The sequence below is a fragment of the Procambarus clarkii genome, chromosome 5 (genome assembly GCF_040958095.1).
Source record: "Procambarus clarkii isolate CNS0578487 chromosome 5, FALCON_Pclarkii_2.0, whole genome shotgun sequence".
Taxonomy (NCBI): domain Eukaryota; kingdom Metazoa; phylum Arthropoda; class Malacostraca; order Decapoda; family Cambaridae; genus Procambarus; species Procambarus clarkii.
In genome coordinates, this window is record NC_091154.1 from 33,973,125 (window position 1) to 33,989,034 (window position 15,910).

Genomic DNA, 15,910 nt, shown 5'->3' on the forward strand with positions numbered 1-15,910 from the left:
CAATCTTTCTTTGTTTCAAATGTGTTCCATTTGTTTTGTATTTGTCACTTACGTCTCAATAATGGAGCAGCCTACTCGACAAACACTGAACAAACCTTTATGGCATTTGTCCATTTTTCAAATTGTTTCAACAGTTTTTATTTTTCATTTTTGTTTATTTAAGAAACATGGAGCAGCCGACCTGTAGACCACCGAACGAACCTTTTTGACATTTGTACTGGTTTTCAAAATTCTTCATTTTTTTTTATTATTTACGTTTTTTGTATGTAAGAAACATGGAGCAGCCTACCTGCCGACCACCGAACAAACCTTTTGCTATAAGACAAATGAAAAATAAATATTGAACACATTTGAAGAAAGGAAAATGTCATAATGGTTTATTCAGTGTATGTAAGGTAGGCTTCTCCATTATTGAGACGTAAATGACAAATACAAAACAAATGAAACACATTTGAAACAAAGAAAGATTGTTATAATAGAGCAGCCTACCTGCCAACACCGAACGAACCTTTTTGACATTTGTTGTATATAAGACATTTCATTTCTTTTTTTCTACAAAAACGTCAATGCTTTTCAACATCTCAGCAGTCACCCTTTTATATCCCAGCATCATTAGCATCTTTAAGCAAGAACAACATAATTTATGTGCATCGTCGGAGGCGTCTAGGAATGTGCAAGAAGCAGCGCGACCCCACTGTGTGGTGTTGACGTTACTCAAACCAGCGTTCGTCATATGGGACGATTTGACGCTGATCGGGCCGTTCGTTACCCAAAATGTTCGTCTTTTGGGGCGATCGTTATGCGAGGTACCACTGTATATTAAAATGGTGAGAATCGGTCAAACTGGATTTTTGAAGCGGACTCAAAGTTGAAATTCTTTGAAAGATGAAATGTTTTAATAAACATTGTTTGGCATTCGTACTCAAATACTGTGTGTGAAAATTATAGGTAAATGTGTTGAAATGAAGTAAAAAAAAACTTCCACAAACAAAATATAGGATTAATTATCTAGATTTAAGTGATCTAGAGGTAGACTTTATGTAAGTGATAAAGCCATAATCTGATCCCTAATCATCAAAACAACCTAAAGAGACAAAGAAAATTGAGTTTGAAATTTGTGAAAAAATCGACTAAAAAGAAATTCAATGTCCCAAGTTCTGCCAGTTGACTGATTTATTTGTTGACCAATTTTATTCTATCTTCCCCCCTCCCCGCTCAGCTCGTTGTCGCCGTGTGGGGGCTTAGTGGGCGGCTGCCGGAGTGTGATGCTCCTTGGGACAGTCCTCTGTCCTTTTCTAGCCTTGTGCTCCTGCTGCCGTCCTCTCCAATTCTGCTGGGCATCTTTTCCTTTTCCTTCTGTTTCGTTTTTCTCCCCCCTCTTCTCCTATCTGCTTGCCGTTTCCTACCGACCTTTTGCTCGTTCTGGTTCTTCCCTTGGACTTCTTCTATTTTGACGCCCGGGTGCTTGAGGAGGCATACTCATGCACCCGTAGAACTGCAGTACCCGACGTCGAGAGCGAGGGGAACCTTTTATTGTCAATCCCCACTTCGTCACTGAACCCGATCTCGACGGACTGTCGGTTTCTTAAGGTGGCGTTTGTGGGGCGTATACTCGCGACGCACCCCTAGGAGGCCCCGACAAGATCGGCGATATCTTCTTGTTGGGTGTCCTGCCTCTAATTGTGGCTCCATGGTGGGTGTGGGGGCACATTCGTGAGTGAATTCTTTCTTTCGTCAAGATGATTACCCCTGCTTCGGCTTCTTCTGGTTTACCTTCTCAGGCTCGTGGGGTGGGCGACCAAGCCCCCGAGTCGGTCCGTATTGGAAGACCGGGCTCTGTAGCCTCCGCTGCATTGGGCCCCGACCTTGCTCCTCCTTTGGCCTCTCTGACTCCTTCCTCTGGCTCCCCTCCCTCCTCTGTGGTTGGGTCGAGCCCCAAGCCCCCAGTGGTGACTACCTCGTCCCCTGGCGCGGCTCCTTCTCTAGTTGTAACTACTGCGCCTTTTGACCCCTCTCTCTCTGGGGGTTCCTACCGCCGTCCTCGTCACGGCCGCCCTCGCTCGATTCCTTCCAGTTCTGCTACCTATCAAGCCTTGTTTGGTCCCGCTTCGTGGGCCAAATATTTTGATCTCCTCCCTCTTGATTCTGCGCCTCCTGACGATTTCTCCCTCCATCGACATCTCATTGATTCCGTGGATGCCTCCATTACTTTCAACCCCACTCGTCTCGGTACACGTGTCGTTGCTGCTCCTTCTCAGGATGCTGCTTCCCGCTTGGCTGCCTTATCCTGCCTTGGCGAGACCCCCGTTCGGGTCTCGAAGAACGTTCAGTTGAATGCCAGTGTTGGCACTATTTTGCTCCCGCCCCATGTTGCGACCGGTGTTCGGGACCTGCGCGACTGCCACGACGATATTCGACATATCCTCGCTGCCCAGGGCCACTCTATTCTCCAGGTGGACACGTTTACTCGTCCCCCTCGTGGTAGTCGCCGTCAACCCCTCCGGGTTGTGAAGATTACCTTTGATGGTAGGACCCTTCCACCCTCTGTCATTCTTGCTGGTGCCAGGTGCTCTGTCCAGGAGTACATTCCTTCTCCTCGGCTCTGCAACAAGTGCTGGAGGTTTGGGCATGGTGCCCTCAGCTGCTCCGGGACTGTCTCTCTCTGTCCTTTGTGTGGTGGCGAAGGTCACTCTTAAGTCGGAGTGCGCTTCTCCCCAGGCTCGTTGCCTCAACTGCGGTGAGGCCCATCCTACCTTCTCCCGTGCGTGTGTCCATTACAAGCTTGAGGCAGCCGTCCTCAACTTGAAGCACCGGGAGCGTTTATCTTTTCCTGAGGCGAGGCGCCAGGTTCGCCGGCTCCCGCCTTATGCTAATATCTCTTATGCTCGCGTGTTGCGCTCTTCCTCTCCTCATCCTTCCCGCCTTCCTCAGACTCACAACCGTTTCCGGGCCTTGGACCCTGATGCGCCCACTGCCCCCTCCTCTGTCCCCTTGGGTTCTCTCCCGAAGGATCCTCCTCCTGGTCCTCTGTCTGGGGTTCCCCTTCCTTCTACCCGGTCTGTCGTGTCTTCTGTGTCTTCTTCCTCGTCCCCCTCCGATCCTCCTTCCCATCCTCTTCCTCCATCTATCGGCTCTCCCCGCCGCCTGTCGGTGCGGGCGGATGTCCATCGCTCTCCTAACGGCCGTCGTGTGTGCTCTCGTTCGGCTTCTCCTGTTGAGACACTGGAATCCGTTGCCCGGTACGTAGTTGCTGGGACACCGGTCTCTTTAAGTCAGAAGCGTAAGCCTGGCTCCTCTCCTTCCTCTTCCCCGGCGGGTAAGAAGGCTTCGCTTTCTTCCTCAGCTCCTCCTTCTGGCTCTGTTGCTCCTTCCCCTCCCGTTTCAGTGCTTGCGCCCCCTGTTCCTGCTATGGAGGTTTCTTTGGCCCCTGCTTCCCTTTCGGTTGCTGCTCTTGCTGGGGTGCGCTCCTCTCTTTCTACTCCCCCTCTTCCTGCTGCTGTCCTTGACTGCTCCTCTCCGTTGTCTCCTCCTCCTCCTCCGGACCCTGCCCGCCCACCTCTGATCTGTTCTCCCGTTTCCTTCCCTCCGTCTTTGCTCAGTTTACCCATGCCCCCTAACCCTGACTTTGCTGACCCTGATCCCGACCCTGATATTCTTTAACGTGCTCTGTTGGTCTTTCGCCTTTGTTTCTTCCTTGTTCTCTGTTTTTGTCCTTTCTCTTCTCGTCGTTGTCCATTCTTCAATGGAACGTTCGAGGTTATTACGCCAATTTCCTCGAACTCCAACTTCTGGTTTCGCGGTTTTCGCCCCTTTGTGTCTGTCTCCAGGAGCCAATGCTTGGTGCTCGTCCTGGTCGTTTTCGTGGCTATTCCTTTCTCTCCCCCCCCCCCCCAGCCATTGCTGGGGCTTCTAATTCTTCTGCTCTCTTGATTCGGGCTGATGTTCCCTTTGTTCCTTTACTTTTTCCTTCACCTCTCCATTGTTCTGCTGCTCGTATCTTTGTGGGGAAATGGTACACAGTTTGTTCCATTTATCTCCCCCCGAGTGTCCCGCTCTCTCTTCCTGATTTGAAACACCTCCTAGACTCCTTGCCGGAGCCTGTGCTCCTGCTGGGTGACTTCAATTGTCGTCATTCTCTTTGGGGTGACGTTCTGACGAATACCCGGGGTCGCCTCCTTGAGCCGTTTCTCCTCTCTTCTTCCCTGTCTCTTCTGAATTCTGGTGAGCCCACTCATTTGGACTCTCGAACTCGCACCCTTTCTTGTCTTGATCTTTCTCTCTGCTCTTCTTCTCTTTACTTAGATTTCACGTGGCAGGTTCTTGATGACCTCCATGGAAGTGATCATTTCCCCATCCTTGTTTCCTTTTTCTCTTTTCGCCCTTCCCTCTCTTTCCCTAGGTGGCAGTTTGCTAAGGCGGACTGGACCCTATTTTCCCTCAGTGCTACTCTCTCTGACCTCTCCCTTCTGCCCCTCTCTCGCGCTCTCCTCCTTTTTCATGACACTGTCTTCGACGCTGCCCTCCGCTCTATTCCTCGCTCTTCCTCTCGGGGTCCACGGAAGTGCGTTCCCTGGTGGAATGCGGACTGTGCTCGGGCTGTCCGCTGTAAGCGTGCAGCCTGGAAGAAGCACCGCCGTAGGCAGACGACCGATTCTTTTCTTTTCTTTCGGAAAGCGAGTGCGGTGGCCCGTAGGGCCATCCGTACGGCTAAACGTGAATGTTGGGCATCTTATGTCTCGACAATTACGTCCGAAACCCCTCTGGCCCAGATCTGGAAGCGTATCCGCAAGATAGCGGGTAAGTTCGTTCCCGATGTTTCACCGGTCCTTCACCTCCATGATACTCTTGTGGCGGACCCGTTGCAGGTCGCTTCCGAACTGGGTTCCCACTTTTCTTCTGTTAGCTCTGGTCTTCATCTTCCCCAATCTTTCCTTCTTCGTAAACCTGTCCTTGAGTCTCGTCCTTTAGATTTCTGCACTCATCTTCAGCTTCCCTATAATGATCCCTTCTCTCTCTCTGAACTTCGTTCTGCCCTGGCCCTCTGCGGTTCTACGGCGGCGGGCTCCGATGGTATTCATTATGAGATGCTTCGCCATCTCCCTCCGAGCACGTCTCAGTATTTACTGAGTCTGTATAATCGGATCTGGGAGTCGTCGTCAGTCCCTGAGGACTGGCTCGATGCCGTTGTCCTCCCTGTTCGCAAACCGGGGTCTCTGGGTACTTCCCCTAAGGACTTTCGCCCTATTGCTCTCACAAGTTGTGTCTGCAAACTCTTTGAACGTATGGTTAACGTTCGTCTGATGTGGTTCCTGGAACACCATCACCTCCTCTCCCCTTCTCAATTTGGTTTCCGCAAGTGCCGCAGCACGACAGATGTCCTGGTGAACTTGGAGGTCTATATTCGTACTGCTTTTGCTGCGAAGACCTCCGTTGTTGCCGTCCTTTTTGACCTAGAAAAGGCTTACGACACCACTTGGCGTTATCATATCCTATCTCAACTTCATTCTTTTGGCCTTCGTGGTCATCTCCCTCTCTTTCTCCGCAGCTTCCTCTCTCGTCGTTCCTTTCGGGTGCGCCTTGGTACCGCTCTGTCTCCCTCTTTTCAGCAATACGAAGGTGTGCCCCAGGGTAGTGTTCTGAGCACTACTCTTTTTCTGGTTGCCCTCAATGGTCTTCTTTCCTCTCTTCCTTCTGGTGTCTTCTCCTCTCTATGTCGATGATCTTACCCTTTGTTGTCAGGGTGATGATTCGCCTCTCCTTCAACGCCGGCTTCAACTTGCAATTGATGCCGTGTCGTCTTGGGCCACAGGTCATGGCTTCAAGTTCTCTACTTCTAAGACTTGTGCCATGACTTTTACGCGGAAACGGGTTGTTCTTCGTCCCTCTTTGTCACGTTATGGTCATCCCCTTGAATACAAAGATTCCGCGAAGCTTTTGGGGTTATTCCTTGACACTCGTTTGTCTTGGTCTTCCCATATCTCTTACCTCCGTGTTGAGTGCTCTAAGGCCCTTACCCTCCTTCGGGTCTTGTCCCATACTTCTTGGGGGGCAGATAGGCGCACTCTCCTTGCTTTACATTCCTCTCTCGTCCTGTCTAAGCTCGATTATGGTTGCCCTGCTTACTCGTCTGCTTCTCCTTCTACTCTTCGCCGTCTTGATGCTTTGCACCATACTGGGTTGCGCCTCAGTTCTGGTGCCTTTCGTTCGACTCCCGTCCTTAGCCTGTATGTTGACACTGGCTTCCTGTCTCTCCAGGACCGCCGTGATCGCTACTGTCTTCGCTATCTTGCGCGGTCCTTGCAACATCCTTCCTCTCGCCTCTGTCGTGCTTTAACTTTTACCCCTCCTGCGGTTCCTGTTCCTCTTCACCACCTCCCTCTTTCTGTCCGGTTATCTCGCCTACAGGATTCTCTTTCCGTTCGTATTTCTGATGTTTCTCCTCGTGTTGTTCCTTCTTTGCCCCCGTGGAGGGTCCCTCTTCCGCGGTTTTGTACATCCTTGACTCGTATCACTAAAGCTTTTACCCCTCCTACGGTTCTAAAACGCCTTTTCCTCGAGCACTTTTCTTCTCACTCCCGCTCCGTTTCTGTCTTCACCGATGGGTCTAAGTCAGCGGACGGTGTTGGCTACTCTGTTGTTTTTCCTGATCGCACTTATATGTGTCGCTTGCCTCCGGAGACTAGCATCTTTACAGCGGAACTTTATGCTATTCTCTATGCTCTTCGTCTCCTGCTTTCTCGTTGTCAGTCTTCCTTTGTGGTTGTTGTTGACTCTCGTAGTGCCCTCATGGCTCTCGGGTGCTTTAATCCAGTTCATCCAGTAGTTGTCGAGATCCAGCATTGGCTGTTTCTCGTTCACAGTAAATTTAAGTCGGTTGAGTTTTGTTGGGTTCCCAGCCATATTGGCGTGTCTTTAAATGAGCGTGCGGATGCTGCCGCTAAGGAAGCTGTCCACTCTTGTCCCATCTCTCGTAAAGGCATTCCGTATTCCGACTTTTACCCGGTTATCCATTCCTCAGTCCTTACCCTTTGGCAGGCTTCTTGGTTGTCTGTTACTGGTAACAAGCTACGTACTCTTAAATGTTGTGTTTCCTCGTGGCCGTCCTCCTTCCACCGTAACCGGCGGTGGGAAACAGCTCTGGCGAGGTTGCGTATTGGCCATACTCGCTTAACCCATGGTCACTTGATGGAGCGCCGCCATGCTCCTTATTGTCCTAGTTGCATTGTCCCTCTTACGGTCGTGCATGTCCTTCTTGAATGTCCTGACTTCCAGGACGAGCGTGTGTCTTGCTTTCCGACCGCCCCTCGCGGTCACCTGTCCCTCGATAGAATTCTTGGTGACTCGGATACTTTTGATATCGTTCGCCTTATGCGTTTTTGTTCTCGTATTGGCATCCTTGGTGATATTTAGCGCCCTCTGATTATTTTGCGTATTTGATGGTGCTACATAGCCTTCCCGGTTTGGTGCCTTCTTTTGATAATTACTTACTTACTTATTCTATCTTCACATAGTTAGGGGCAGGTATGCACTCTCCAGGATATAGAGGTTACAACAAAATCAGATAATAAACAAAGGAAAACAAAAAAATCCCTTGAAAAAATATTTTTTTGACATTGGTGAAAGTAACGGATATTAACATTGGGCAATATATTTGTAATATATAACAAAATAGAGCATAATAACATACCTACTCATTATTAGTGGAATCTCGGTTGACGACTGCCCTAGAAGGCAAATTTTTTTGGAACACGACGTCAAATTTTTTAGTGAAATTTGAATTAGTGAACGATGGTTTACTTGGAAGACGACATCTGTTCATATGCATGTAGATCGAACAAGCACATGGTGCTGGGGGCGTGGGACGAGGCACGCTCAGTTTGTTTACAAGTCTATCCCATGTAGTTACGACCGTGGCTGCGCTTGAAGTCTTTGTAAAGAATTTCCTTGTTTGCCTGCTTTTTTTTTGTTTTTTTAACAAAGTTTTTTATATCATGCCATGGGTCCCAAGAAAGTCAGTGGTAAAGTTCAACCTAAGAAAATAATTGAGGAAGACGATAGAGGAAAAACACGATCATTCATAGTGAATGAATGTGATGTCTCGCTACAGAAAAGTGTTAAAACGTAGGGAAAAACAAGTGTCTTTAGACAGATTTAGTAAGACAAGCAAGCAGTGAGCCACAACCAGGTCCTAGTGATATGCCTGCAAAACATAGAGAGAATACCCCAGAAAATTGATCACTTCCCAATGTTATAATGGAAGGGGACTCCCCTCCCCCCTCCCCTTCCCTTCCAAACATAAACCTCTCCTCTTCCTCACTGTCTTCCATATGCCAACAAGAGTACCCATTCAAGGTAAGATATACATACTGTATTGTAGCTAGTAGAAAATGAGTGTTATTTGGTATAAAATGTATTTTTAAGTTAATATTTTTGGGGGTGTGCAACGGATTAATTCAATTTACATTATTTCTTATGGGAAAATTCGTTTTGGCTGACGACACGTCTCTGAGAACAGATTAGGATCGTAAACGAAGGTACCACTGTATTTGTGTTATGTATTACTTGGCAATGCTATAAAGGTACCAGCTGCATATCCACATTGTGCACACTTTTTACTACTATTCTTCTTCTTCGTGCATCAGACAGGTGCTTGCATCTCTTTATTACTGCATTATCCCTCAGTTCCGATTAATAACTGTTCTCCTTGTCAACAAACTTTTTTTTTTTTTTAAATCGTCTAAAATCCATTTCTGAAAATATTGGGATGGCTTTCACGACGCTGAAGCCAACAAGTTGGAGATTTGTTTCATTTATAAGTAATTTTCACATAATTCAAATAATTTTAGTTTCCCATCCCTTAAGACAGGTTGTGAATTGAATCTGGCAACCCCAGAGGAGAGGAGAGAGAGGGAGAATATGATAACTGTATACAAAATATTGAGGGGGAATAAATGAAGTGGACAAAGACAGCTTATCAATTTGAAAATAGGACATAGGTGGAAGCTGTAAATGCATATTGTGCAGAGCATTGAGAGAATATTAATATACATTGAGGAGGGTGTTCAGCAGGTGGAATACATATAATAGTCGTGGAAGCCACCTTCATCCACAGCTTCAAGAGCAAATATGACAAACAAATAGAATAAGAAATTTAAATGCATTAGGTTCATAAAGCTAGGAAGTGGTGCTCAAGGAGCCAGGTCTTGCTCCTCATAGACATGACTGGTGAGCACTACAGAGTCATCATAACATGACTCATGACAACACCCTGTGGTGCAGTATTGTCATGCCTGTCTCACAAGTGAGATTATCGGAGTTCGAATCCTGGATGGATTGAGATACTGTACTGTAATTGGGCACTTTTCTATTCACTCTTGTGAACTCAGTAATTGGGAACATGAATGGAAAAAAAGTTTGGTGGATTGTGTTCTGGGTAAAATAAGTTGGGTAAGGTTGTGATTGAGAGAGCTGTTAGCTTGCATACATGAGGCAGAGATTTATGTTGTCATACCCTCTAAAATGTTAAAATAATTGCCACTACAGACATTCAAATTCACCCATAACAACATAATATAAGAATGGGGATTTATTACACCAGGCTTGTTGGCTCGTATTAGATGCATCACATTTAACTACGACTTCTGAATTATGTACGTAACCAATCCATTTTTGAAACCTGTTAGTTTTTTCTCAGTACATGTAATGCTAACTAGAAGGCCATTCGACTCTTCCACAATCATTTTCCCAAACTTACAGTATTATCCCCAAGATACGCTTTCTCCATATTATTCCCATTGTTGAAACTTCTGACGTGTTTGGAAAGTTTCAGAATCCTGTTTTAAATTCCCTTGTTTATGCCCCAAAATGCTTGAAAACCTTTATCATATATTGCTCTGTCCTGTGTGTGTGTCTCCGCCACAGACAACACATTTACTCGTCACTGCAACCATCCATTATTACCCAATGCTTACTACACTAGCCTCTGCTCATTACAGTACCATATAATCACTATGACTGAAGTATGTATATACCGTATTTATTAAATTTGTAATATCTTGGAATGCAGTAGTTATTGCATTTACTAATAATTTTTGTGAATTTGGGGAGTTGCAAAGTCTTTAATGCTAGTAATTCTTTAAATACTGTAGTGTAAATAAATGTTTGTATGCTGCTCAAATTAAATTTTATCAGGCGTATTTTTACTCATAAATTTAATAAATTCAGATTGGGATATTAACTGGGTTTCACAAGCACTGTCAACAGTGAGTTAAGTGATTATGTTCTTGTATCAAAGTCCACCGAAGTAATATTTGTTTTCATTATTTTGTAATTTGGTGAAACTATTCAGTCAACAGTTGGCAGCGATGCTTCAGCATGAAGTGGATTTACAACAGCAGCAGCAACAATCGTTTGAGCGTTTGAAGGACTCGCTTGGCCTACATAATATGTCCGAGTGAGTGCTCTCTTGAAGATAGTTGTATAAAGAAATGGATACCCCCCTGCTTTAGATTTACAAGATGGTGTTTTTGTGTAAAATACTTGTGTGTGTGTCTACTGTGTGTGTACTGATCTTGCACATTTTCTGGGGGGAGCCCTGTCGGCTCCCCAGAGCTACCCAGGCTGAATGGATATGTATAACTTTCTGGCATCAGTCAACTCCCAACCACATGGGAGTTCCTATAGGCCATTGCGCCTCGTGCCTCTCCGAGGGGGCCAGGTTCTGGCTCGTGATCCCCGGTAGGCAAGAACTCCATGCACGTTAACTTATGCCAGAAAGTTGTGCATATTCATTCAGCCTGGATAGCTCCGGGAGAGCCTCCGGGATTCGTCTAGAAAATGGTGTTTCATTACATTCAACACTGGTTTTTTCTTATCGTAATTGTAGATTGTGGTAGAGAGTTGGGTAAAAAACTTTATCAGCTGTAGAATGTTGATTGGTTCATCTGTGCTTTCCTGTGGTTTGTGTAGTGCAAGATGCATCACTCCCACTGTCTTTGTCTGCTTTTAAGGTCTATAGGCATGATTGATGGTGACTGAAATCATTAATTTTTTTTCCCCCCACTCAGTGAGGAAATAGCTAAAAAGTTGCAAGAGGAAGAAAACCGGTTAGCAGCCGAGGCAGAGGCTGAAGCTAATGCACCACAACAGACAACTGATTCTCCACCACCACAGACTCACCATTCACCCCAGCACCCACCGCATACACAAGAGGAGAAAAAGAAAAAGGAGGTAAGCTTCAAAAATCTACTATTGTTTCTAGTTTTTTTTTATATAAAGAATTGTGTAATATTGTTCCAATATAACCCTTGAAGAGCAGTTATGGGGTTATTGTCATTTGCTGATTTTAGTTGTCACCTGGGTTTTTAAATGATGAAATATATACATGTGTAGGCATGCAAAACAATTTGTGTAGTTAAAATTTTGTTACTGAAAATAAAAATAAGTACTTGAAAGTTTGAAGTTTAAAGTTCAGAATGGATCTGCAATTGCTGTATTAAGTTAAAAGTTTTGAGGTTGCAATATATGGATTTGGTTGAGAGGAAAGTTGTAAATTATTACTTATTAAATAGGGGGGTTTGAATTTTGGATGTTGATATAGTACAGTGGTACCTCAAAATACGAGTGTCCCTGTATACGAGTTTTTCGGAATACGAGCAGGATTTGTTTGGAAAATTTGCCTCGGAAGGCGAGGGTTCCCTCGGAAGACGAGGGTGTTGATGCGCGTACAGGCCGACTAGTGTGTGGTAGCACGGCGATTGCGCCTCAGTTTACCAATGCCTCGCACCCAGTGACTATCTCGCCTGAATTCTTCACAAGGATTTAAAGTTTTTTGTCAGTTTTTTGGCCCTTTGAGCACAAAAGTTATTATATATCTCGCCATGGGTCTCAAGAAAGCCATTGGTAAGGTTCAACCTAAGAAAATAGCTGTGAGTAGAGGCAGTAGAGGATGTCCCTTCTTCATTAAGAAAATGTGTGAAGTATGGGAAGAATTGCAAAGTTTTGTTGAAAAAACTCGCCCAGATAAAGCTGTAGCAGGCCGTTGCATTGACCTTTTAAATGACAACGTGATGTCTTACTACAGACAAGTGTTAAAATGTAGGGAAAAACAAGTGTCTTTAGACAGATTCTTAGTAAGACAAGCAAGTTCTAGTGGTATGCAGGCAAAACGTGCCAGAGAATACACCCCAGAGAGGTCCTCGCTGCCTGATGTTATAATGGAAGGGGACTCCCCCTTCCAAGCAGTAACACCTCTCCTCCTCCCCCCTCATCATCATCCATACGCCAACAGTAGTCATCAGCAAGGTAAGTAATAACTTGAACATAGTTTTGTAGGTTTATTTAGATAAATTAGGTATAAAATTTAGTTTGAAGTGAGGTTTTGGGTAGTCAGGAACGGATTAATTCATTTCCCATTATTTCTTATGGGGATATTAGCTTCGGATTATGAGTTTTCGGAATACGAGCCATCTCCAGGAACAGATTAAACTCTTAAACCGAGGTACCACTGTACTATATGTATAGGATAGCAAAATATTTCGTCTGTTGCCTAAGTGAAATCAGAGATGAAAATTTGGTACATGAAATCATGGCAAGTGTATTTAATTCTGTACTTTGGATGTGGAGTTAACTGAAGGAATTTCTGCAAGTGATTATGAGAGTAAAGTAACTTTCTATTTAACTAGAATTTTTCTGGTTAAATGAAGAGAGCCTGATAGAAAGGAGTGAAGGATTGACTTCCAATTCTAATTTATAAATGTAAAATACAGATGTGGCATAAACATGAAAAATGTTAGAGCAGCAATGTTAGAGCATAATTTTGGTTATCTATGGTGTTAGGAAAATAATAAATGCCATGATGTGTGTGTGACTTGTAATACTAAGGAGCTTTCTGTGAAAATATGGGCATGTGTAACAAATGAACTATAATAATGTACAAAGTATATTTGTGAGTGGATGGGGAGAGAGAGAGGCAAGGAAGATGGGTAGTTATGATGTGTGTGTGTGTGTGTGTGTGTGTGTGTGTGTGTGTGTGTGTGTGTGTGTGTGTGTGTGTGTGTGTGAAGTAGTAGTACACATGTGCATGGTGCGCAGTGATAGTCAACAGGACCAGGCGATACCTATTTGGAAATTTATAATTGGTGTGAACAAAAATAAGGAAAGGATTTACTAAGGTAGGTTAGTGTTTCATTTAGTGGTGTCTGGGAAACAAATTTGTCTTAGATAATTTATACAAATGCATTTTATTTTTCAGTGTGTGATTCTCTAAGGATTCTGCAAGCTGTCAGGAACTAAAGTTGAATCTTTCAGAGCCTTGAGTTGTAACCATGGTTTCTGAAAATGACTAGAAATAAATAAATCGGGTTTTAAAAATTCCTTTTCAAAAGGGATTTGAATAGTGTCTCTCCTTCCTAGTCTAATTTTATATTTAAACATTTGTTGTCTAAAATAAAGGAGCACCGGAACTCCTTTTTATTTATATACACTGCAGTAAAAATATTTAAGAATTATTTTGTGCTGTGTATAACTGGTAGCTCCTTACTGAGGAGGGAGATATGTGATTAACTTGTAAATATGCAGAATATCCATAAAAGGAAGGTTCCAAGGTGAAGTGTTCGAGTTCTTCCTTGCCTGGCTATCATTATTCATTTCCCCCCTACCGTATATATTGGCATTTTCCCTTTTCACAAGTTGAATTTAAAATTTGACTTGATTAGCCAACTCGCTTCTGGTTTTATACTTTGGTCTTATTAATTTCTTCTTTATCCCAGCTTGGAGCCTTCTTTTGATAATTGTTTTTGTTCCCCCCTCCCACCACCCTCCTGTTTTACTACTATTTTACTCATTTCATGTTGTTCATATATTATCGGCTATCTTTGTCGCCCCCTTGATTTATTCTTATATTTTCTTGATCACCTTACTACTATGCTACATTCTTTATTTTTATTGCTATTTCTCACCTTGAAAATTAATAATTAGTATATTTTGTAAATTACAATCCTATATATATATATTTTAGCTTTTATATTTTTTAAGTGGTTAGTTTTCCCAGTTGGAAGATGCATATTCCAGAGCGGAACTTTGTGGTGGTGGTTCTCGTAGCTAATGAGGCGCCATTAAATATAAGAAATGGTTGAGGTTCTGTTTCACTTTGGACCCCCTTATTTAATGTGTTAAAGTTGCTTGAATATTTAATTTCGTAATGAAATCTGTGAAGACATTCTTATAGCTTTAGGAAAGCATTGATAGAAGTCCTGAATTTTTAGTTTTTGGCTTTGTATTGTACTTGTTGGACAATTAATTTAATCCTGATCTTAGTATTTCCTGGGAGATTTGCAGTAATTTGTATCTCATATTGAGGGTATTACTCCATCCTCTTACTTTGAAAAGTTAGTACACTTGCTTGTTAGGATTTATTCTCATAAGCCTCAGGACATTATATAGAGTAATGATATTCATGATGAACATATGTTGATAAAATAACAGTTAAAGCCAAATTAAAATAGTTAGGAAATTGGCTAAAGTTATTGTCATTAGTATACTGTAATTCCATTGTTTGAATACTTGTGGTTTTAATAAATTACTTAATTATGTATGAGAATGGACTTCCTATAATCTTGATCAACAATCTGCATTGCATACATAATATCAGAATACAGTATAATGTTTTCATTGAGGATGTATTGTTTAAACTGAAAATAGTAAGAGTTTTGATAAACAAATTACCTGTACCACAACTTTACATGCTCAATATTTATTTAGTGAAATACAAATAAGAATACAGTACTGTATAGGAATGTGCATTTCTACTGGCCCAGTTTTTGCAGGTCCTGTTTACACAGCCATTTTCACTCAAAAAATCTGTCCAAGTTATTTACTTCAGTGATGCTGCTTGGCAGTCTGTTTCACCTTTGTACATTTCTATTGCTAAACCAGTTCTTACCCATATAAACCAGTTCTTACCCATATTTGGTTTACAACTGAATTTTTCCAAAATTTAATCCATTGTTTAGAGTTACAACTTTTTAGTTTAAAGCACTGCCTGTATTTTTATATCTTCTAATGCCTTTCATCAATTTGTGTACTCAGTCATATCACCCCCTCATTTTATGCTTCTCAAATAAGTGTAGTTTTCCTCAATCCTCTTAATATATATTGGCCAAGTGGATTCTGAAAGCTAGGAATTAGATTTTCCTTGTTTCTCTGCTTCCAAAGAATTTTTCTTTAATACGGTATGGCAACCAACCCGGGGACAGTGATCCCAACCAAGGGAACGCAGCACAACCCGGCGAGGTCTTGCCAGAGCATGGAAAAGTTGTTGGATAACCTTGGCATTCCTCCTGTATAACTGATGCTTTTTAGATATATAACCACGGATTATTGACCTTATTTCACACATTCTCGCTCTGCTGTTTTGATCTGACATTCTTTATCTCTACTCCATGGTGTCTTTTTTTTTTCAGTTTGATTTGCAAATATTGTATTGCATCTCTCTTTGCAGAGTTGATAATGCATGCCACTTTTCTTTTCCAAGTTTATACTTGCATGCTGTAATTTTAGTTGTATTTATCATGTAGCTAAACCTGAAACCTATTGGTATTATAGTCCTGTTGTTCTTTTGAATTTATAATGCACACTTTTATAGTATCTTACCAATTTGTATAGTACTGTACTGAATACAGTATATATTGCAATTTGCACTAGTATTAAAAGGATTTATGGATAAGTGGTATGAACATGGAAATTCAGAGAGTTATAGCAGTAGAAATGAACAATGTTACGAGACTGTGTGGTATGAGTATAATAAATTGGTATAAGTATAAGTAAATAAATGGGTATAATAAATTAAGTAAGCTATGAAAATGTCAAAGATGTGGAGAGCAAATGTTAATAAACTGCAAGATTGGAGTGT

The 15,910-nt window shown here is 43.0% G+C and overlaps 1 protein-coding gene across 2 annotated transcripts in view; it reads left to right on the top strand.

The window, feature by feature from the left end:
• Window positions 1–14,591, top strand: part of LOC123762830 (ubiquitin carboxyl-terminal hydrolase MINDY-1) — a 28,707-nt gene extending 14,116 nt beyond the window's left edge. Inside the window, exons 7-9 of one of the 2 annotated variants that reach the window (XM_045749596.2) lie at window positions 10,349–10,453; window positions 11,067–11,229; window positions 13,253–14,591. In XM_045749596.2, the coding sequence (XP_045605552.2) occupies window positions 10,349–10,453; window positions 11,067–11,229; window positions 13,253–13,267 (283 nt within the window). In that variant the 3' untranslated portion in view covers window positions 13,268–14,591. The remainder of the gene's footprint in view (window positions 1–10,348; window positions 10,454–11,066; window positions 11,230–13,252) is intronic. The other variant, XM_045749603.2, reaches the window with a different exon arrangement.
• Window positions 14,592–15,910: the final 1,319 nt, after the last annotated feature.